Source organism: Lithobates pipiens, unplaced genomic scaffold (assembly GCF_037356315.1).
Source record: "Lithobates pipiens isolate NorthernLeopardFrog02 unplaced genomic scaffold, aLitPip1_a1.2 Scaffold_10, whole genome shotgun sequence".
Taxonomy (NCBI): Eukaryota; Metazoa; Chordata; class Amphibia; order Anura; family Ranidae; genus Lithobates; species Lithobates pipiens.
In genome coordinates, this window is record NW_027507686.1 from 184,827,717 (window position 1) to 184,851,279 (window position 23,563).

General features: G+C 44.9%; 1 protein-coding gene across 4 annotated transcripts in view; it reads right to left on the reverse strand.

Annotated features, from left to right (window-relative positions):
• Window positions 1-720: 720 nt before the first annotated feature.
• ANO9 (anoctamin 9) overlaps window positions 721-23,563 on the reverse strand; it is a 111,451-nt gene continuing 88,608 nt past the window's right edge. For 3 of the 4 annotated variants that reach the window (XM_077460672.1, XM_077460657.1, XM_077460680.1), the window contains 5 exons: window positions 21,542-21,649; window positions 21,052-21,148; window positions 10,427-10,539; window positions 1,147-1,224; window positions 721-995 (listed from right to left, as the gene is read on the reverse strand). In XM_077460672.1, the coding sequence (XP_077316798.1) occupies window positions 968-995; window positions 1,147-1,224; window positions 10,427-10,539; window positions 21,052-21,148; window positions 21,542-21,649 (424 nt within the window). In that variant the 3' untranslated portion in view covers window positions 721-967. The remainder of the gene's footprint in view (window positions 996-1,146; window positions 1,225-10,426; window positions 10,540-21,051; window positions 21,149-21,541; window positions 21,650-23,563) is intronic. The other variant, XM_077460665.1, reaches the window with a different exon arrangement.

Here is a 23,563-nt window from a genome sequence, read left to right on the forward strand (position 1 = left end):
GATGCAAACAACAAAATAGGACAAATAACAGAAAAAGTCTATGTGCATAACTATTCACCCCCCTAAAGTCAATCCTTTGTAGAGCCACCTTTTGTGGCCATCACAGCTCCAAGTCGCTGTGGATAAGTATCCATGAGCTTGCCACTTCTTACCACTGGGATTATTGCCCATTCCTCCTTGCAAAACTGCTCCAGCTCCTTCAAGTTGGATGGTTTGCACTTGTGAACAGCAATCTTTAAGTCTGACCACAGATTTTCTATTGGATTGAGGTCTGGGCTTTGACTAGGTTATTTCAACACATTTACATGTTTCCCTTAAACCACTCAAGTGGTGTTTGGGGTCATTGTCCTGCTGGAAGGTGAACCTCATTTCTTTGGCTCAAATTGCACAGTGATACAGGTTTTGCTCAAGAATATGCCTTTATTTAGCACCATCCATCTTTCCCTCAACTCTGACCAGTTTCCCAGTCCTGACTGCTGAAAAACATCCCCACAGCATGATGCTGCCACCACCATGTTTCTTTGGTGTTCTTTGGATGATGTGATGTGTTGGGTTTGCGCCAGACACAGCGTTTTCTTTGATGGCCAAAAAGTTCAATTTTAGTCTCATCAGACTAGAGCACCTTCCTCCATACATTTTGGGATATATTCTAGTGCTGTGGGCACTTGTATAGACATTTTTTTTTTTAATTCAGAAAAAAAGAAAAAGCAGAAAGCAGCATTTTTTAAAAAGGACCGTTTTATTATAAAAGAATATTTACACATTACCAAATCATATTTGGTTAAAACTTCACAGTCTCTCTCTATGCTACTCCCGATTATACATCTTCTTGGTGGTATTTCTAATGCCACATCTTCTTATCCCCTGAGGTTTGGTGGTAAGTCCAGTGACATCTTCTATTACCACTGAGGCTTGATGAATAACATCGACAATGGCATCCTCTGTTATGCCCAAGGTTTGGCGACACTCACACCTCTGTTGAACGTTCGATCATGCTTAAACGGAAAAAAAATGACATTTAGATTTCAGGTGTCCTTTTAGGAATGTCATGGTTTCTAAAAATATTGAGACCATATGAGATACCCTGGAAGTCTTCCTTTAATATTAGGTTTATATAATACAGGGAATTCTAGCAAGGAAAGTTACCTGAGGTCCTCTAGCAGGTTTCTGTAAGGATAGGGGGAGCTGTCATGGGATAACTCATCATTCTCTTCTGGCATCTCTCTGTGGGATGGAGTAGGGGAAAGTTAGTGGCTCTGGAAAGGGTTGTAATAACGTATCTAAACTGTGGAAAGTTATTACATGGGGAGTCGAAGGGAATATCAATGGACTTTGCAGCCTGGTTTTGTGGCGCTCATTTTATTTCGATGCATTGTCGTACTAAATTTATTTTTTGAATGTGAACCCAAATGTTGGCATGTTAAAATGCTTTAGGATTAGATTTAGGGGGCTGGGGTTACTTTAAAGCTTAAGTTTGGCTTAAAATCATGTTTTACTTATTGGAAATGCAAGTATGTTCCACGATGTGCAGGCTGCTGGATTCTGTAGATATCTTCACTGCAGGGCTGCCCTGTCCTCTTCCTGCTGAACTTCTGGTGCTGTGGGGGTTAACAGCTTAGGGCCTCCAGGCTCAAATGCACTAAAGCTGCATTAACCTGCTTCTCAAATCCAGCCTACAGTCAGCCCCTTTTTGCTATTTAAGCCGCTTAGCTAATTTCTTCCTTGCCCTTGTGTGGTCTGTGATCTCTAAGTGTGCTCCTGTGTATGACTTGGCCTGGCTGACCCTTCTGATTCCTGATTATTGCTCCTGGCTACGCTGGCTTCTGGCTTCCTGCCTCTGGCTCGTCTGATTATCCACTGTGGCATCCAAACCCTGGCTTCAGTTTTTTTGACTACATTCCTGAACTGTATTTTTACTATATTTTATTAAATGTTATTTTAACTGCACTTTGTGTCCGTTTGGTTTAGGCTTCCTGAAATGGGGGAAAAGTCTGATCAGTTACAGGTTTCTTTTCCCCAATCACAGATTGTGTTACAGGCAGGCAGTGTAATCAGTGAAATAACTTTTCTGAGGGAAGGAGAGGGCAGGAGGGGGTATGTCCCTGTCCAACAATCTTTAGTGCAGCTGAGGCCGGAGACCCAAGGCTAAAAATGCCAACTGTGCTACAAGTTCAGCAGCAGGAAGAGAACAAGGCAGCCCTGCAGTAACTATTTCTACAGAATCCAGCAGCCTGCCCATCTTGGAAATTTCTTCATTACAGATAAGTAAAACTGGAAAAAAATAAAATAACCAAACTTCAGCTTTAATGATGAGGCTTAGGGGTACAGTTAGGTAAGGGTTAGATTCATGAGTAGGCTCAGATTGAATGTATAGGATTAAAGGATTAGTTGAAGATTAAAGAAAATCTGAGGGGTAGTCCTCACCTCCCTAAGCAGCCCTCATCCATTAAGCTGGCTGGTACATTTGTAGCCCACCTGTTACTGCTCCTGCACTATCCTAATAGCCACTAAATGCAAATCAGTTGCCTCACGACCAATAGGAAGGAGAGTAAGGCGGGGTGATGGAGGTCAGAGCACAACTAGAAAGCTGTAATCTCAATTTGAACCCAGAGTTTTGGGGATCCTGAGGCACAATGAAAACTATTGGAGGATGTCAGCTGGCTGCTTTAAGAGGTGAACACACAAGCATGATTCCAAGGGTTTGCATTGAGATAAAAGTCAAATTGCAGTCAATTCCTAAAACAGATTTTCTTTGCTTCTGAGAGATCTCTTATTCTCACCTAAAGAGATACAGACACTGCAGCTTTTATAATTACAACTCTGAACATGCATCAGGTTATACAGGCATACCCCACTTTTAAGTACACAATGGGGCTTATTTACTAAAGCTGGTAAGTGCAAAATCTGGCTCACTTCTGCATAGAAACCAATGAGCTTCTAACCCCAGCTCAATTACTCCTTGGTAATAAAACCTGGAAGCTCATTGGTTTCTATGCAGAAGTGAGCCTGATTTTGCACTTTCCAGCTTTAGTAAATAAGCCACATTGTGTATGCCTGTACTAAAGGTAGACCCATTCACTGAGAAATCAATTTGAGAAAGGAAACGGTGAGTAAAAGAGCAATTACTTCCGAACCAAAACATTTTAAATTTAAAGCTGAACTCTAGGCAAAAACAACAAGATCAAAATAAATAGACTATTTAAAGAGAATAAGCTTTTGCTGCAATATTTACTTTAGATATAGGAATTTCCCCTGTAATACTTTTTTCTGCTACTAGATGTCCAGCATCATTTAGCTCTCTTCCTCTGAGCCCAGGTCATCCTGGACACACCCAGCCTGTGACTGGACAGTGAAAGGAGAAGCAGCACTCCCTGCAATGGGTGCTTTCACACTCGGGCGGTGCGCTTGTGGGACGTTAGAAAAAGTCCTGCAAGCATCATCTTTGGGGCAGTTTGGGAATGCTCACAACGCTCCCAAAATGCCCCTGTCCATAGCAATGAATGGGCAGCGCTCCTGAAGCACCTGGAAAGCGATTTGGAAGCGCCGCAACACGGGAGCCTTTAACCCCTTTTTTGGGGTTAAAAGTGCCCTGCTAGTAGCCAAACAGCTTTACCGCGAATGCAAGGGCGGCCCCAGTGTGAAAAGGGTCTTAATGGCCGTAAACGTTTTCCACACATATATGGAGGCATATATGGAGGTTGACGCGCTGACGTCATCATGACCTGTTTGTGAGCGGGTGTATGCTAGCCGGCCAGCGTTTTTATGGATGTTCGTTTCTACTTGTTATGTGTAAGTGCAATTTTAATTGCTTATTAAAATTAAAGAGGAAGTAAACCCTGATGGGTTTACTCCCTCTTTGTCTCCCTGCAAAGGTAAAGCATAATGGGCTACTATGCATCGCACTAGTCTCATGACACCGCTGTCCCCTGTAGTCCGGAGCGTCCATCTTCTTCCGGGTATCGCTGCTCCGGCCACTCACAGCGCCGGAGCAGCGATGACATCACTCCCGCGCATGCGCACGGGAGCCGTCGCTAACAGCATATCGGCATTCTGCTAACGGCGATAGTGCACCATAGACAGCTGTGACTGTCCCTTAGTAAATATCTCCTAAACTGTGTAGGTTTAGGAGATATTTCTTGGACCAACAGGTAAGCCTTAATCTAGGCTTACCTGTAGGTCAAAGTGGTTTGTAAGGATTTACAACCACTTTAAGTCTACGGATTCACACTATGGTTGGCCTCTTTTCATTTCCATGAACCTATGATTGATATTTGGTTTCATACGCCTGCTGTGTCTCCGGGTTACTGGTACTATCTGGAGAGGTGATGCCGCTGGGTGCTGTTCCGGATGGTCTCTCATCTTACAGGCTGTAATAAGCTTGCCCTCTGGTAAGTGTGTTATCTATATGGTGGTGGATCACATGTTTATTGGTGTTTGCTCATCCAGGATTTCTATTCACATTGGGTCTTCTGTATTTTATTGGATCACACATTGATTGCATGGACTTTTTTATTTCATAGTTTATCCAGGATTTCTATCCACCTTGTTTTTTGGATTGTATTAGATCACTTAATGATTGCATGGACTTTTTTTTATTTTTTATTTCATTGTACCCAATAGGTGATGTTTGTACATTTACACACCTAACGTGGTGATGTTTACATATTCACACATGTAATCTATAGCGCAGTTTTTTCCTATAATATATATGGTAATGACTGTGTTACTCAAAATGTTATTCGTTCCTGCAGTGCTTGATAATACGTTGCAAGAAGTAGTTGCTAATATTCACTTGCTGATATACATGCAGCTATACAATAGAATCATAGTAAGCTAAACAGAAATAATGGGGAAAATTTAACAGAAATAATGTAGTGTAAAAAGCACTACATTTTAACAGTTTTATTAGGAACCTGGTAAACGATGTTTTAAAAATTAAGAATACAGGTTACACATGCCAAGGAATACAATTGATGCATTTCTGTAAATAATGTGATTTCAGTATTATTTATCTGCATGGGGATTATGGATGGGACATTATAGTTACGCAGGCAAAGGAAACAATTTGAACTTTTCCTCATGTAAGCATGGGTGTAACAGTATGGATATACATCCACATTTCAGTAAAAAAAAAAAAAATGTATTTATATATATATATATATATATATATATATATATATATATATATATATATATATATATATATATATATATATATATATATATATATATATATATATATATATATATATACACACATATACATATATACATACATATACACACACACACATATAAATACACACAAGATATAGGAAAATAATCACCCCCCTTAATAATCACATTTTGTTGTTTCGCAACCTGAAACGAAGACAGGTATAGTTTGTTCTAGCCAGCTGTATTTCCTCAATGCAATTTATAAGTGAAAGATATAACTCCAACATGTCAGAATACAAAAAATAAATAAAAAATTCAAAAATAGAAAGAGTTGCAAAAAAGGATCACCCTCCTTATATCAATATTTTGTTGAACCACCTTTTGCTTTAATTTCAGCCTTTAGTCTGTTGGGATATGTCTCTATTAACTTTGCACATCCATCTAGTCTTTGCAATATTTACCCACTTTTCTTTGCAGAACTGCTCAGGTTCCGTTAAATTTGATGGTTACCATTTGTTGACTGCAGTTTTCAAGTCATTCCACAGATTTTCAGTGGGGTTCAAGTCTGGGCTCTGACTAGGCCATGCAAGGACATTCACCCTTTTCACCTTCAACCGCTATGTGGTCATTTTTGCTGTGTGCTTTGGGTCATTGCCATGTTGGTAGGTAAACCTTCTTCCCATTGACAACTTTCTGGCAGAGGGCAGCAGATTTTCCTAAAAAAAATTGATGATATTTTGCCCCATCCATTTTTCCTTCTATCCTGAAAAGTGTTCCAGTTCCTGCTGCAGAGAAACATCCCCATAACATGATATTACCACCTCCATGCTTTACTGTAGGAATGATGGTATTTAGATGGGGATCTGTATTGGATTTCTATCAGACATATTTGGGTTTGAGACCAAATATTTCAATTTTAGTCTCATCTGACCATAAGGCCCCTTTCATACTGGGGAGGTGCGGGCATCGGCGGTAAAGCGCCGCTATTTTTAGCGGCGCTTTACCATCTTTTTAGCGGCAGTATGCGCTCGCTAGCGGGGCTGTTTTAACCACCGCTAGCGGCCAAAAAAGGGTCAAAACCGCCCGCAAAGCGCCACTGCGGCACCACTTTGCCCGCGGTATAGCCACACTGCCCATTGATTTCAATGGGTAGGAGTGGTTTAGGAGCGGTGAATACACCGCTCCTTCACCACTCCAAAGATGCGGCTAGCAGGACTTTTTTCACCATCCTGCCAGCGCACCGCTCCTGTGTGAAAGCCCTCCGGCTTTCACACTGGAGTGAAAGGGGGTGTTTTTTTCAGGCACTACACAGGCGCTATTTTTAGCGCTGTAGCGCCTGAAAACCGCCCCAGTGTGAAAGGGGCCTTACACTTTTTTCCATGTGGCCATTTCAAGGTGTGTTTTGGCAAAGCTCAGTTGTTACTACATGTGGCCTTTCTTGAGGAGTGGCTTTTTTCTTGCAACCCTACCATGCAAGCCACATTTGTGAAGAATTTGTGATATTGTTGTCACATGCACACAATGACCACTCTTTGGCATAAATTCCTGCAACTGCTTCTGAGTTGCTGTAGTCCTCTAGGTATCCTCTCTGACCAGTTTCCTCCTGGCTATTTCATCCAGTTTGTATCCAGGGAGGGTCTGTGTTGTACAAAATACCTTCAACTTCTTAAAATAGACTTCACTGTGTTTCTAGGCATTGATAAAGCCTTTGAAATGTTTTTTGTATTCATCTCCTTGTGACTTGTGCCTCTCCACAACTTTATCCTGGAGATTTTTTGACGGTGCCTTGCCACCCATAGTTGATTGATTGTTTTAGTTGCACTACCAGAGGCTGAAATGCTCCAGGAAAGCTCTTTTCATGCCGAACTAATCAAAATGACCACAGTTTACCACCAGAGAATCTAGGTTACCAAAGAATCCGCTCTCTAATAGTCTGCGAAACTTGGAGAGAAACTTGATACAAAATTGCTCATCGAGCATATATTCTGTATCGCCACAGCACAGTAGAGCCCTGTCTCTCATCCTGCTCCTGGTCAACCACCCCCAGACCATCTCTCTTCCACAGACTAAGGACCTGCCAAAAGATCTCTCATTTCCGAGACCGGGTATTACGGTTTATTGACCGGATCCAGCAAATAACTCTACCCAAGACCCTTTGCTACGTCTCTTCAGCTGTGACACACTGCCTGGCTCCCCGTCCATTTCCAGCTGTGATTCTATGCCTCAGTGGGCCCACATCTGCCTCTTAGCGGCTCGCAGAGCCATCATGCAAGCCTGGATACACCCTACTCCGCCTCAGTGAAACAAATGCTTCAAGCATGGAAAAATTGGACACCATCACTGAAAATTTTAAGTCTTTAAAGCGTTTTATTGCTAGATGGCGTCGCTACATGAAGAACTCTCACCAGAAGAAATTTCTCTACAAATTAAATCTTTTTTCTTTTCGGACTGGTATCTACGTGCTGACCTCGCCAACACATTGGGCAAACTTAGAATCCAGGATACCTCTTACTCTGACCTTCCTCCTTAGACATTCCAATTGCTTTGATTCGTAACTGTGTTTTCATTAGAGATGTACGTGTATCTGCAACCTTTCCTTTATTTAGTCATTGGGATCATAGACTTCCACTCCTCAGGTCGTTTCTCTGGTAGATCCCGAGATTTGTTACTTGAACCTAACCAGATACCTTGACCAGATATTATATGATCACTGCTTTGCTTTCAAGTTCTGCTGTTTTGTCCATCCAGCTCTATTGTATTACTTTGTCAAGGCCATGATAAATGCATTACACCTTTTAAAAAACATCTTGCACTTCATATGGTTTTTGATTGGCATTTTATATTACTTCTGTACTAAAATAAAAATGACCACAGCTGAATGTCAAATGACTTTGTGTGCCATTGAGAAGGTGATTAGCTACACTTGACTGGAGTTTACAAGTAATTTTCGGGGGAGGGGGGGAATCCTTTTTCCAACTTGAATTTATTTTTATTTTCTTCTGACATGTTGCCGTTCTTTCACTTGTTTTCAAATGTTTTGAGTTGCAATAAGTAAATACAGCTGGATAAGACAAAAACGGTGTCTGTCTTCATTTCAGGATGCAAAGCAACAAAATGAAATTTTAAGGGGGGGGGGGGGATGATTCTTTTCTATACCCACTGTAGATCATGTTCCAAATTAAAGCCTAAAGCCCCATACACACTATCAGATTTTCTGCTGAGTTTTTCCTTCAGATTTACCAAAATCATATAATATGAGGTCAAATCTTAGGAGTTTCAATGTGTATATACTACTTCTACTACATGGTTTTGGTAAATGTGAAGGAAAAACTCAGCAGACAATCTGATAGTGTGTATGGGGCTTAAGTGCAGCCAAAATAAAAAACTGAAAAATCAGTTCAAGGGACATGACTTACGGTCAGAAGGATGTTTCCCTTGTGCTGCTGCCTTTTCTTTTAAGCCAAATCCTCTTCCATCCATGCCCCTGTCGCTGTAATCTTTCAGTGTGGCAGGGGTTATTAGAACTAAAGGGCTGTTGCTGGCTCTCATCAAGAAAGCCAGACTACACCCATCCTTTTTGCCCTGCTCAATGTATAGAAGCCATATTACGGCTTCTATGAATGGAGGATGGACAGATGATTGAAAGGTCCACCCCTCTATTCATAGATCGTTTTTTCATTCATAGACGCTGTAGTATTGGCTTCTATGAATGGGGAACCTGGAGGCAGAAAGGGTGGGCATAGTCAGGTTCTCTTGATCAGACCGACAGCCTCTTAGTTGTATTAATCCCTGTCGCACCAGAAGATTACAGCAGCGGTGGTGGGAGGCATGGACAGAGGAGGATTTCACAGCAACAGCACAAGTAACACATCCTAATGACTGGAAGTTATGTCCCCTGTGCTGATTTTTCTGTTATTATTTTGGTTGCACTTAGGTTTTAAACCCAAACACTAGGGGTACATAAATCTGGAACATTCTAGTATAAGCAGGGCTATGGTTAGAAATTATGGGGCCCCATACAGCCTACTTGATAGGGCCCCCTTCCCCCCCCCCCCCAAGAAATATTAAAGCTCTATGTGAATGAGGTTTTGGGGCTCGTTTATCTGGATGCTGTGGTCTGTAAAGGGTGAATCAGTTTGTGTGGGTGCCACCTGGAACTGTATGCAGACAGCCCCCAACACAGACAGTGTGCATTTGGGGCCATTGATCCACACCTGAGAAACTAGGATCTGTATTCGTACAGCCGCTGAGTCCCCATAGAGTATACAGCCGGCTCTAGCCACATGAACAACCCATTCATTTACACACAGTCAGAGTACCTGTGTGAATGAGCCCTTGTGTTCTTGCTTTTTTTTTTTTTTTTTTTTTTTTTTACTATTTTATTTTTTACATTTTTTTTTTTTAACAGCCCCTGTGGGCTTTGGTGAAATATCAGAGGTATAAATGGGCCCCCAATGTCTCACTTTTGAGACAGCGAAAGAGACTGAGGACACAGATGCCCAGTCCTTTCTCTGCAGCCTCAGCTGCACTGAATAAACAGAGGATCCTTGTTCATTCAGGATCGAAAGTAAAAAAAAAATTATATATTTTATAATTATGAATGAACCTAGTAAGTGATTGGTACTGTTTTCATTCAGAATTGCAGCATAATATTATATATATATATATATATATATATATATATATATTTTTTTTTTTTTTTTTTTTTTCTTTTTTTTTATGCTGCAATTCTGAATGAAACCAGTACCAATCACTTACTAGGTTCATTCAGAAAAGTCCTCTACATCTCCCTGTGTGTCTGCAGCAGCTGACTGCCAATGGGAGGGAAAGGTGGAGAAGCCGGAAATGCTTGGGGTGTGAGATCTGCAGGCAAGGGGATCATGGAAAGGATGGGGGTTATCTGAGCAGCAGGGGAGGGGTGGGTAATATCTTAATCTGATCCCCCTGTGGCTCCCCCTGCAGCAGCCGATAGCCAGTGATGTAATGAAGGGGGGGGGAGAAAAGCCCACTATGCTGCAAGGGGAGCCATGGGGGAACAGTTCCAGGGATTGTTGTCACCTCCCGCCTCTCCAATTACCCCCCCTCCTGTCAGCAATCCACTTCCACTTGCTTGTCAGTTGTCCAGACCATCTGTTGAACTGTTGGTGTCCAGGACCCACACCGGAGGGCTGGTGCTACACCCTTATCAGAAGCCATGGGTAGTTGATCTACTACATTATGTATGTGCATGAAATGTGCTACTGTATAGTGATGCATTATGGATAATTACCCAAGCTCTTTCAGAAGATGTTCGTGTTTCTGCTCTAGACTTCGGTTCTTCACAGCCTGAGGCACATCGGGTACAAACCAGGCAGCAATGAATTTTATGCATACTGCCACATGCTAAGAAACAAATAAAAAAAAAAAAAAAAAAAGCATAAGAACACAAAAAAATTGACATTTAAATATGCTAAAAATAAATGCATTCCAATCTGTATGTAGCAATGAGAACATTCACTGCCATGGTTACCCAAATTTTGAAATATTAGGCCTGGTTTACACTTGCTTCAAAATGTGGTGGTAGAGCAGCATTTTTAAAGCACTCCGAACACCAAGCAAAGCACCGGTCACTAAATAAAAAGGTGAGCTTACAATTCTGTACAGGTGAGTTTGTGCTGCTCTCCTGTGCTTCAAAATTTATACCCCCTATTACTTTCAATGTGCTTTGCCAAATTTCAAAAAGCTCTAATAGAAGGCTATGATAGCGCTCTCTAAACGAACCTGCAACACCTTATTCAGTTAGCTTTGCTTTGTTTTGGAGGAATGAGAGATCCTGGGATGCACTGGGAGAACAACAAATGAACACACACTCGGAGTATCTGCTGAAGACGTCACAATTAGGGATGCTTGCCACCTTTTCTTCAAGCCAAACACCTTAGTGGTGTATAGCAATTAAAAAAATAAAAAATGTTGGTGGGTGGGGGCAGGGGGGATTTTGATGTAAGTGTTCTGCTCACCAAAGCCCCACTTACATCAGAGTTCCCAGCATTCCCCCTTAAATCAGGGTTCCCAAAGCACTCCCTTTTCATCACAATCCACAGAGCACCCCTTACCTTAGTGTACTCACACTCTTGGGGGTAGAAGGGAGAGAAGGGGGAGACCTCAGTCACAGACAGTGGATGGTGAGCTCACTCACCAGAGGATGGAGGCTCAAGGATCGGCACTTTTCATCCACAATGTAGCTTCGGGCTTCTGGGATTTACATTTCTCACCTACACATCTCTGGCACAGCATGCCAAGGATTGGAGTGTGGGTGGCCAGACACAGAGGGGTAGGAGCGGGAGGAGCAGATTGAGCCCTCTCTCCGTGTGTGTGTGTGTGTGTGTGTGTGTGTGTGTGTGTGTGTGTGTGTGTACTGTGCTGGCTCTGGGCAGTTTGAGAGAGTGTCAGACACTCTGCTTAGAGAACAGTATCTAAACGGTATCATTAGCAGTAATCAGCATGGATTCATGAAGAATCATTCTTGCCAAACTATTAACCTTCTATGAGGTGAGTTGCCATCTAGATAAAGGGAGGGCCCGTAGACGTGGTGTATCTGGATTTTGCAAAAGCATTTCAACCAGTTCCCCATAAATGTTTACTGTACAAAATAAGGTCCATTGGCATGGACCTTAGGGTGAGTACATGGATTGAAACCTTTCTACAAGGATGAGTTCAGAGGGTGGTGATAAATGGGGAGTACTCGGAATGGTCAGGGATGGATAGTGGGGTCCCCCAGGGTTCTGTACTGGGACCAATCCCATTTAATCTATTCATAAACGATCTGGAGGATGGGGTATACAGTTCAATCTCTGTATTTGCGGATGATACTAAGCTAAGTAGGGCACTAACTTCTTTGCAGGATGTGGAAACCTTGCAAGAAGATCTGAACAAATTAAGGGGGGGGGGGGGGGCAACTACATGGCAAATGAGGTTTAATGTAGAAACATTTTTTTTTTAAATAATGCTCCAGGATGGAAAAGGACCTGTAGATCAGGGTTCCCCAACCCCCGGGCTGTACCCCACTGCCGGGCCGTGGCCTGTTTGCAGCTGGGCGGCGAAGGCTGCACTGTCTAACGTGCGATGGCGGGCAAGCAGAGAGATGACATCTCTCACCGCCCGTCTGGATCACTGATCTTCCGCCCTCACAGCAGGGCCGTTTCACTGTGGTGGGGCGGTGGAGCAGAGAGAGGAGATCATCTCATCGCCCTCTCGGATCACCACTCTTCTGCCCACACAGCAGGGCTGCTACACTGCTGGGAGGTGCGGCAGGACAGTGGAGAGATGATCTAATTTCTCACCGCCAGCCCCACATCACCGCTCTTCTCTCTTACTAGCATGTGCTGCCAAGCCAAGTGACAAACCACATCTGGTGGCAGGTGTGGAAAAAACACATCTGGTGGCAGGTGATGTGGCAAGTGACAAACCACATCTGGAGGCAGGTGGCCTGGAAAGTGTAAAACCAAATGTGGTGGCAGGCAAGTGACACTCTGCATCTGGTGGCAGATTCTGCATTATGGTGAGTTGAAGCATTTCATTTTATGTAATGACAGAAATAATGTGCTTCAATCATCCTGACACCATATCAGCCATGGTGCAGTGATGATTGAAGCACTAACACCAGCCATTTCCCCCACAAATTGCCAGCGAAAAGCTACATAAATCCCACCCTGGCCTTGACACGCTTTTATTCCACAACGCTGGTCCTCGGTGTCAAAAAGGTTGGAGACCGCTGCTGTAGATAGGCTCAGCAATGGCATGCAATGCCAAGCTGCTGCTAACAAAGTAAACAGAATATTGGCTTGCATTAAAAAAGGGATTAACTCCAGAGATAAATGCGATAATTCTCTCGCTCTACAAGACTCTGGTCCGGCCGCACCTGGAGTATGCTGTCCAGTTCTGGGCACCTGTCGCGGAGGTTGAGGAGGCACAATTTAGACAGTGATTGGATGTGGGGCCAAAAAGAGTTTGGCGTCCAGGGTTACCCCTACCACACTGCCATGCAGGAACGGACAGATAGTTGTGCTATCAATATTCACAGAAAAGTTAGGGGAAGAGGTATAGTATGTGGGCGAGGAAATATTATGAGCTCAGTTTTGAATAGATTGAGTTTGAGGAAGGGGAGTGACACCCATATTGATATGTTGGTTAGTAAATCAGTATTATGCGAGGAAACCGATTGTGCGAGCTGATGGGGGTGAAAGATAGATTTGGGTGTCATCAGCATAGAAAAGGTATTGGAGGCTATCAGCTGACCCAGGGAAGAGGTGTAGATTGAGAATAAGATGTCCAAGGACAGAACCTTGGGGGACTCAACGGAGAAAGGAATAGGAGAGGAAGAGGTAGTAGGTGAGGTAAGATAGGTACGATGAGAACCAATCAAGGCTACAATCATGGACAAAAAGGAATAGAGTTTCTAGGAGGAGGAGGTTGTCAATTGTATCAAAGGCAGCAGAGAGGTCCAAGATTAAGAGTACAGAACAGTAACCATTGGTTTTAGCCATTAGTAAGTTGTTTGTTAGTACACCCCCCGTGTATCTGCAGTGCTGGCAGGAGAGGAGGGATGCTGCCAGAACTGCAGGGTGGACACAGAGGGGCCGGCAGCACGGAGAATCTGTGCAGCACGGCGTGATTAGGGCGTGCCCAGGCACATCTGGCACATCCCCTACACATGCCTATATTTTCCAGGTTTTAGGCATTCTGAAACCCAGACACAGAATTTAAAACCCAGACTGTCAGAGTAAATCCTGGAAAGATTTCAACCTTAGTCACATCTGGTGTGCAGCAGGAAGGTAAGCGGGGATTGGCCCGGACCAACTAGCAGACGGCACACGTTGTGCAGAACGTGGGAACGCTATAGCGTAAGGTGAGCAGGGACTGGAGAGATAGGCCCGAGTGTCAAAGGATCAGCAAAGCAGGGGGACTGGAGAAACTAGTAGATGTCACATGTGGTGGAAGCAATATAGCGGGAGATGAGTGATGACCAGAGAAAGAGGACTGAGTGACAGAGAATCAGCAGGGCTGGGGGACCAACACACACAGGGCATTTGCCAAGCTTCATTAACGCTTCAAAAACACATAAAACCTGTATGTTATAGCAGTAGGCACTTTAACCCCTTTAAGACCAGCCGCCACAGTTGTACTGCGGCAAGTTGGCTCCCCTGCGCGAACTGCCGTCATTGTACATCGGCTGCTTTAAGAGGAATAGGCAATGCCCGCCAGCCACCCACGATCACTCCACAGAGAGAGACAGAACGGGGATCTGTCAATGTAAACAGACAGATCTCCGTTTCGGTCAGGGGAGTAGAGAGAGATCTGCTGTTCCTAGTCATCAGCAACAGCGATCTCTCTCCTCCTCCAGTCACTACACTGGCCCCACCGTTAGAAACACCTCCCTAGGAACACTTAACCCTTTGACCGCCCCCTAGTGTTAACCCCTTCCCTGCCAGTGACATTTATACAGTAATCAGTGGCTATTTTTAGCACCGATCGCTGTATAAATGTCATTGGTCCCAAAAAAAAGCAGGAAAAGTGTCCGATTTGTCCGCCCGAAATGTCGAAGTCCTGCTAAAAATTGATAATCACTGCTATTACTAGTAAAAAATAAATAATAAAAATGCCATAAAATCTATTCCCTTTTTGTAGACGTTATAACTTTTGCTCAAACCAATCAATATATGCTTGTTGCGATTTTTTCCCCCAATAATATGTAGAATACATATTGGCCTAAACCAGGAGCCTCCAAACTATGGCCCTCCAGTTGTTCAGGAACTACAATTCCCATCATATCTAGTCATGTCTGTGAATGTCAATATTTACAATGACTCCTGGGATGTGTAGTTCTGCAACAGCTGGAGGGCCGTATTTTGGAGATCCCTGGCCTAAACTAATGAAGACTTTTTTTTTCTTTCATTTTTTTTTTTTTTTTTCTGGGGATATTATAGCAAAAAATATTTCACAATTGACCGTCGTTTTTTGTTTATAGCACAATAAAAAACCACAGAGAACATCAATTGCCACCAAATGAAAGCTCTATTTGTGGGGAAAAAAAGGACACATTTTGTTTGGGTTCAGTGTCGCATGACTGCGCAATTGTCAGAGCGACTCATTGCCTTATTGCAAAAAAATGGCCTAGTCAGGAAAGGGGCAAATCCTTATGGTCCTTAAGTAGTTTATGTGTGATTATTCAATGCAAGTGTAAATGAGCCCTTATGGTTTTTTAGGCTGATCATGCACTTCTCCTTTACTGCCTCTTAGTATGTATATATAGAACAGTTTCATTTCCTAACTGACATTACTCAGTTACAATTAACATTTTTGAATCCGTTAGAAATAGTTCCAGATCACTGTTGTTTTGTAACTATGGGACACAGTGCCACTTTGGTCTCCAAGTGTCAGGCTGACAGCCTCCTGTGCATGCACGCTGGCCAATGGAGGGACCCAAAGACGGGCTCTCAAGAAGTTGCTGGCGGCGGTGCAGGACCATTGGATAGCAAGCACGAAGACTTTAGTTCTGATGTAAGGTGGAACTAAACCAATAGATTTAACAGTTTGAAAAAAAAAAAAAAAAGGTTACATTCCAGGTATGCCGGGAAAGCCAACTGTCAAATTTGCTTGTGGTCTCAACCAAACTGTCAAACCATCAAATGGCTGGTGTCATAACTTATCACATGTGTAGCACCATAGCAGGTAAAGATCAAACAGAGGCTTAGGCCCTTTTCACACTTGTGCGACTTCAAAGTCGCGTGATTTTTCCATGACTTTGACACGACTTGAAGCAATGCCTTGTATAATCTTGAGGTCTATGGACCTCAAGTTGCATCAAAGTCAGACCAAAGTAGTGCAGGGACTACTTTGAAGTCGTACAGATATGAACGGTACTCATTGGAAATCATGGTGTACGACTTGTCATGCGACTTTGCAGTCCCAAGTCGCAGGACAAGTCGTACAAGTGTAAAAGGAGCCCAAGATGGCAGCTTCCTTGGCTGAAAAGAATAGGAGGGTTTATTTCCACTTTAAATGTTCTCACAGTGACACCCTAAGGTAATAGGATTTCCTCCTTATCATAGACAGGATGCAACAGCTTGGAAGATCGAACAGTCAAATGATCGCATGATTGTGCGCTGGGAAGAAATTCATGATGCTGATGCAAAATCTGAACTGGGCAATTGATTATCCCCCCATGATTGATTGTAAATATGTATGTAAACCCTAACTATGAACTTTTTATTTTCTCCCTTTCGGTCCGATAAAAAATACCATTGAAAGCATTTTGTTAGGTTTGTTCAAAAGAACGACATCACAGTTTACCAGTCCTAAGATGTGGTGGCTACATTTTAAATTTTTTTTTTTTTTACTTAATTTTCATCTGGTGACTTTGCAAGTAACATACTTCCTGTCCTAGTGAAAGAACGCACGCTGTATTGTGATAAGCTCTGTCAACCTGCTGTATACACTTCAATTGACTGGCTGCTCATCAGCCAAAAGAGCTCACAATGCAGGCCAACAATGTTTAAGAGGCTATTTAAGAGTAATGGCTTAATACACTAGTAGATACGTGACCCTTTGTACAAAAAAAATAAATAAATCGATTTTGGAATGAATGGGCTTTCCTGAAGCACAAACAGTACTGTTGGGCCTTGTTTACACTGGTGCAATTAAGCATATGCCTGTGCAAGGGTTGTATTTGCCCAAACGGTATTCCTGTGCATCCCGTGTAGGCAGTAGCATTCATGGCAGTTGGATCATAGCGACAGAACGGACACAGCAGCTGCTCCTAATTTGACATCTGTGCAGTTGTATTTCCCCAAACTTACACTGTATCAAGTATTGCTACTGTATTCAATTGAATAATGGGTATGGATTTGCCCACTGCCATGTGTGGTCATTGAAAAGGAGAGCAGACCTGATAGGGAACCAGTCTCTCAGTTCCCCATCAGACTCTGTTCATCACACTGCACAATCCCTTGCGTTTCATGGCGCTGCCTATTGATTTTAATGGGCAGGGTTGCTTTAGGGAGCGATGTATACACCTCTCCTAAAGCACCCCAAAAGATGCTGCTTGCAGGATTTAACGTCCCGCAAGCGCACTGCTCCAGGGCGAAAACACTCGGACTTTCACACTGGAGTGACAGGAGAGGCGATTTACAGGCACTATTTTTAGTGCTAAAACATCTGTAAAGCGCCTCAGTGTGAAAGTAGCCTTATGCTGCGTACACATGATCGGACATTCCAACAACAAAATCCATGGGAATTTTTCCGACGGATGTTGGCTCAAATTGCATACACACGGTCACACAATGTTGTGGGAAATTCCGAACATCAAGAACGGGGTGATGTACGACAAGCCGAGAAAATTGAAGTTCAATAGCAAGTGCAGCTCTTCTGCTTGATTCCGAGAATGCGTAGAACTTTGTGCGTCGGAATTGTGTACATGCGATCAGAATTTCCAACGGATTTTGTCGGAAAATTTGAGATCCAGATCTCAAATTTTGTGTGCCGGAAATTCCGATGGAAAATGTCCGATGGAGCCTACGCACTGTCAGAATTTCCGACAAAAAGCTCCCATCGAACATTTTCCATTGGAAAATCCGACCCTGTATGTGTGTGTGCGTACGTGCGTGCGCATATACATCCCCACAAGCCTTCTTAATGTGGCCTCACTTCCTCTGACTTTCTGCCTAAGCTCTACCATTCGTCATTGCAGTGTCCAATGAGACTGCTTCAGTGACCAGTGATGGAAGTCCTACTGGGCAAGTGGAAGGCAGTTGGTTGAGCTCAGTCATAAAGTAATAAAAAAAAGTCAGGCCCCAGTAAGAAAAGGAAACAATAAAATTAGAGGAGAATGGCATACAAAAGTCTTTTGTAACACGATATTAAAATTGAGTAAAGTTTACATTAAATTCCTTATAACATAATTCTGATACATTGTTGGTATTTGTCGGCTTACATTTCGGTGTTTTAAAAATTCCCGTTTTAAAATCAGTTTACGTTACAGTATAAGAGCCCATTCACACAGGGGCAACACGACTTGTAGGCGACTTGAGTCAGGCAACTTGGACACGACTTGAGTTAAGATCACAGCGCGACTTGGGACGACTTCAAAACGACTTGTGATGACTTCAAGCCCGACTTGGGACGACTTATGCCCCGTACACACGAGCGGACTTAAGTCCGACAGACTTCCAAAGGAGTTCCGTCGGAGTTCTGCTGGAATTCCGACGGAGTTCTGACAGACTTTTCGGCCGAACGGACTTGGCCACACACAATCACACTAAACTCCGACGGATTCGAACGTGATGACGTACGACTGGACTCGAATAAGGAAGTTCATAGCCAGTAGCCAATAGCTGCCCTAGCGTCGGTTTTAGTCCGTCGGAGTAGCATACACACGAGCGGAGTTTTCGAAGGGGACCGGGTCCGGCGGAGTTCCGTCGGGAAAATTTGAAGCATGCTTCATTTCTAAAGTCCGTCAGACTTTGGCGAATCAAAAGTCCGTTGCAGCCCACACACGATCAGATAGTCTGACGGACTCGGTCCTTCGGACTTTGGATGTTGAAAAGTCCGCTCGTGTGTACGGGGCATTACAAGTCGCCCCAGGCCAGGCGACTTTTGCCGAGGCCAAGCAGAGAATGAGCTCAAGGGGGAACTCCACGGCAAATTTCTGAAAAAAATTTGGCGTGGGTTCCCCCTCCGAGAGCATACCAGGCCCTTAGGTCTGGTATGGATTCCAAGGGGAACCCCCTACGCCGAAAAAACGGCGTGGGGGTCCCCCCCAGATCCACACCAGACCCTTATCCGAGCACGCTACCCGGCCGGCCAGGAAAGGGGGTGGGGACGAGCGGGCGCCCCCCCCCCCCTCCTGAGCCGTACCAGGCCGCGTGCCCTCAACATGGGGGGGTGCCTTGGGGGAGGGGGGACGTGCGGCCCCCCCACCCCAAAGCACCTTGTCCCCATGTCGATGAGGACAAGGGCCTCTTCCCGACAACCCTGGCCGTTGGTTGTCGGGGTCTGCGGGCGGGGGGCTTATCGGAATCCGGGAGCCCCCTTTAATAAGGGGGCCCCCGGATACCGGCCCCCCACCCTATGTGAATGAGTATGGGGTACAATGTACCCCTACCCATTCACCTGTGGAAAAAAAGTACAAAAAAAAAACACAACACAGGGAAAAAATATTTTATTGCACAGCTCCGGGGGTCTTCCGTCTTCGGGGGTCTTCTCGCCGGACTCCTCCGCTATCTTCTTGTAGCTCTTTTACTAGCGGAGGAGTCCGGCTTTCTTCCTCCCCGCCGCCGGCCTCTTCTCCCGACTTCGGGGGTCTTGTCCCCCTCTTCGGTTCTTCTGCCGGGCCACCGCGCCTTCTTATAGCTCTTTTACAGGCGGTGGCCCGGTCTTCTGTCGCCGCCGCCGCCTTCCATTCTTCTTCTTCTTCTTCTCCAGGAGATGCTGACACGACGCTCTCTCCGGCCAGAATGCCAGAGCCGCCCTGCGCTGCCACTTATATAGGGACAATGGGGCGGTGTCACATGGGTTGATGTCACATGGGTTGGTCACATGGGTTGATGTCACATGGTAAGGGGGCGGGGTCACCATGTGACATCAACCCATGTGACCAACCCATGTGACATCAACCCATGTGACACCGCCCCATTGTCCCTATATAAGTGGCAGCGCAGGGCGGCTCTGGCATTCCGGCCGGAGAGAGCGTCGTGTCAACATCTCCTGGAGAAGAAGAAGAAGAAGAACGGAAGGCGGCGGCGGCGACGACAGAAGACCGGGCCACCGCCTGTAAACGAGCTATAAGAAGGCGCGGTGGCCCGGCAGAAGAACCGAAGAGGGGGACAAGACCCCCGAAGTCGGGAGAAGAGGCCGGCGGCGGGGAGGAAGAAAGCCGGACTCCTCCGCTAGTAAAAGAGCTACAAGAAGATAGCGGAGGAGTCCGGCGAGAAGACCCCTGAAGACGGAAGACCCCCGGAGCTGTGCAATAAAATATTTTTTCCCTGTGTTGTGTTTTTTTTTTGTACTTTTTTTCCACAGGTGAATGGGTAGGGGTACATTGTACCCCATACTCATTCACATAGGGTGGGGGGCCGGTATCCGGGGGCCCCCTTATTAAAGGGGGCACCCGGATTCCGATAAACCCCCCGCCCGCAGACCCCGACAACCAACGGCCAGGGTTGTCGGGAAGAGGCCCTTGTCCTCATCGACATGGGGACAAGGTGCTTTGGGGTGGGGGGGCCGCACGCCCCCCTCCCCCAAGGCACCCCCCCATGTTGAGGGCACGCGGCCTGGTACGGCTCAGGAGGGGGGGGCCGCCCGCTCGTCCCCACCCCCTTTCCTGGCCGGCCGGGTAGCGTGCTCGGATAAGGGTCTGGTGTGGATCTGGGGGGGACCCCCACGCCGTTTTTTCGGCGTAGGGGGTTCCCCTTGGAATCCATACCAGACCTAAGGGCCTGGTATGCTCTCGGAGGGGGAACCCACGCCAAATTTTTTTCAGAAATTTGCCGTGGAGTTCCCTCTTGAGAGCTGATAATTCTGTCAAAGTCGCCTCCGTATAAACGGAGATCCGACTTGGAGGCGATCTCCATTGAAATCAATGGGTACCAGACGCCTACAAGTCGGATAGAAGTAGTACAGGAACCTTTTCTGAAGTCGGAGCGACTTCAGTAGTGTGCATTAAGACGGCTCTCATTCACTTACATTGCTTTTTAAATGTTGTCCGACCTGAGGCGACCTGAGGCGACTAGGGGCGACCTGAAGTCGGATCAGGAGTTGCCCCTGTGTGAATGGGCTCTAAAACACATAATGCATGTAAAATTACTCACTTATTGGATTATCCTCAATAAACTCAGTTAAAAAAAAAAAAAAGTTACTCACTTCGAATACGATGACAAACACAAGTCTTGCAGCAAAGATATGATAGAACTGTACAGAGTAACTGTATTCTTCATCGGCTGTACGATAATCACGATACCTGCATAAAGAGCAGCACAGGAGTTTGTATCAGCAGATATATTTATCCAAGTCAGCAGGGAGCAAATTTACAAAAAAAAGGGGTTGATTTACTAAAGGCAAATAGACTGTGCACTTGCAACATGAAGCTGCACTCGACAATAGCAGTTGCTCCAGAGCAGAAGCTCTGCTGACTTCCATCATCCAATCATGTGCAAAAATGCTGTTTTTTAATTTTCCTCACATGTGATTGGGTATTCTTTGCAAAGTGAAGCTTTAATTCAAATACTAAGCTCTGGAGCAACTGCACTTTGCAAAGTGCACAGTCTATTTGCCTTTAGTAAATCAACCCCATAGTGACGTTTTTCTCTCAATACTTAATGACACTGGATCATGTGTTCACTAGCATAGGTACCTGCACACAGTGGTATTTGGGTACACCAATGATGAGACTTGGGTCAGCTTCTCAAAGTCATTCGTATGAAAGATCGACAGACTCTGATTAATGTATCCTGTGAGACAACTAAGAGAAAAACAGTTTAGAGGTCAGACACTGATCTTTTCTGTATCTAGAAATGGCCATACATAGGACTCTGTACCATAAAGTGTATCAAAGCCCACAAACAAATGTAATATATTGAACAATTAGATATAGTTCATGCATAATTTCTTTTGTTTTTGCAACTTTCATCTGTTGATCCTACCAGTAAGTAACTGCAAGGGACGGCCAGAGACTGCAGCCCTGCTGCAAGGGACGGCCAGAGACTGCAGCCGTGCTGCAAGGGACGGCCAGAGACTGCAGCCGTGCTGCAAGGGACGGCCAGAGACTGCAGCCGTGCTGCAAGGGACGGCCAGAGACTGCAGCCGTGCTGCAAGGGACGGCCAGAGACTGCAGCCGTGCTGCAAGGGACGGCCAGAGACTGCAGCCGTGCTGCAAGGGACGGCCAGAGACTGCAGCCGTGCTGCAAAGGACGGCCAGAGACTGCAGCCGTGCTGCAAGGGACGGCCAGAGACTGCAGCCGTGCTGCAAGGGACGGCCAGAGACTGCAGCCGTGCTGCAAGGGACGGCCAGAGACTGCAGCCGTGCTGCAAGGGACGGCCAGAGACTGCAGCCGTGCTGCAAGGGATGGCCAGAGACTGCAGCCGTGCTACAAGCGACGGCCAGAGACTGTAGCCGTGCTACAAGGGATGGCCAGAGACTGCAGCCGTGCTACAAGGGACAGCCAGAGACTGCAGCACATGTTAATTGTTCGAGTTTGGGGACATGCTTCTGGAGACAGTTATTACAGCCCCCTTATAAATCAATGTCTTTTGCTCCCTACAGCTCCCTTAAAATTAGTTTTAACATTTCTCTTAAAGGAAATACACCAAACCATTTACCAAATAGAAGCCAGTCTAAATATTTTTTATTTCCCTGGCCTAAGTAAGCATCAAAAACAGAGTACCATCTACAGAGGCCCGAAGGACTGCACACAAATTCCCAAAGTGTGGCAGGTGGCCCCTTGATGGTGGGTTGGGCATCATGGTACCGGAGCGACAGTGCTCACTCACTGTACTGTATGTATGGCAAAGCAGTGCCGTCGCCTTAGTACAAAAGGAGCGTTAGGACTACAGAAGATCTTTTCCTCTTCATAATATAGAGAGCCAGTGTTTTACAATGTATAGTTCACAATGCTGAACTGGGAGTGCTAATAGCAATGCTTGAGATAACATTACAGAATACACAGGTACAGAACAGTATTGGATTTCTGGCAGGATCAAAAAGGGATTTATTTGCACGTCTCAAACAAATAGCAAAATATTTTCATGGTACATTTAAATCTGAACTCCAGGAATTATATTTTTGCATACTTACATTGGGCCAGCTTGGCTCGATGCAAGTATGCTTATCTAATATCCAGAGGGGTGCTGGAGATGCTGTAAATTACTGTAATAGTTAGCTCTACATAGAGTAAAAGCGGTGATCTCCTGGATTCTATGTGAGTGGCTTCCCCCCTACACACTAACCACAGGGAGTCACTCACTCAGCACCACCCCACCATTCGTAGAGGGTCTTGTATTTTTCTCAATGAGTACATGACAATCTCTGATCAGATGAGGTAGAGAAGAGGGTTGTTGAGGTCAATCTCCACCTTCACATGTGATTTGCTCCCCTGTGCTCTGCATGAGCAAAATGAAAATGTCTATTTAAGGTTTAACCTGAAGTAGGAAATTGGTATGGGTTTGCATCTAGGGTAGGTATCTTGCCAATCAAGGGGCCTAAAAGTCCACAGAAAAAGCCACACCATTACACTGATAAAAGTATCATCTGAAACATAAGAAACGTCAGTATGTCATTTTTTTCTTTAAGGTCCATCAAAACACATCACTTACCTCTGTCTCCTATTTTTCTTGGAAACCAGTTGTATGCTACCATTTGTTGGAGCAAATGAGCCAG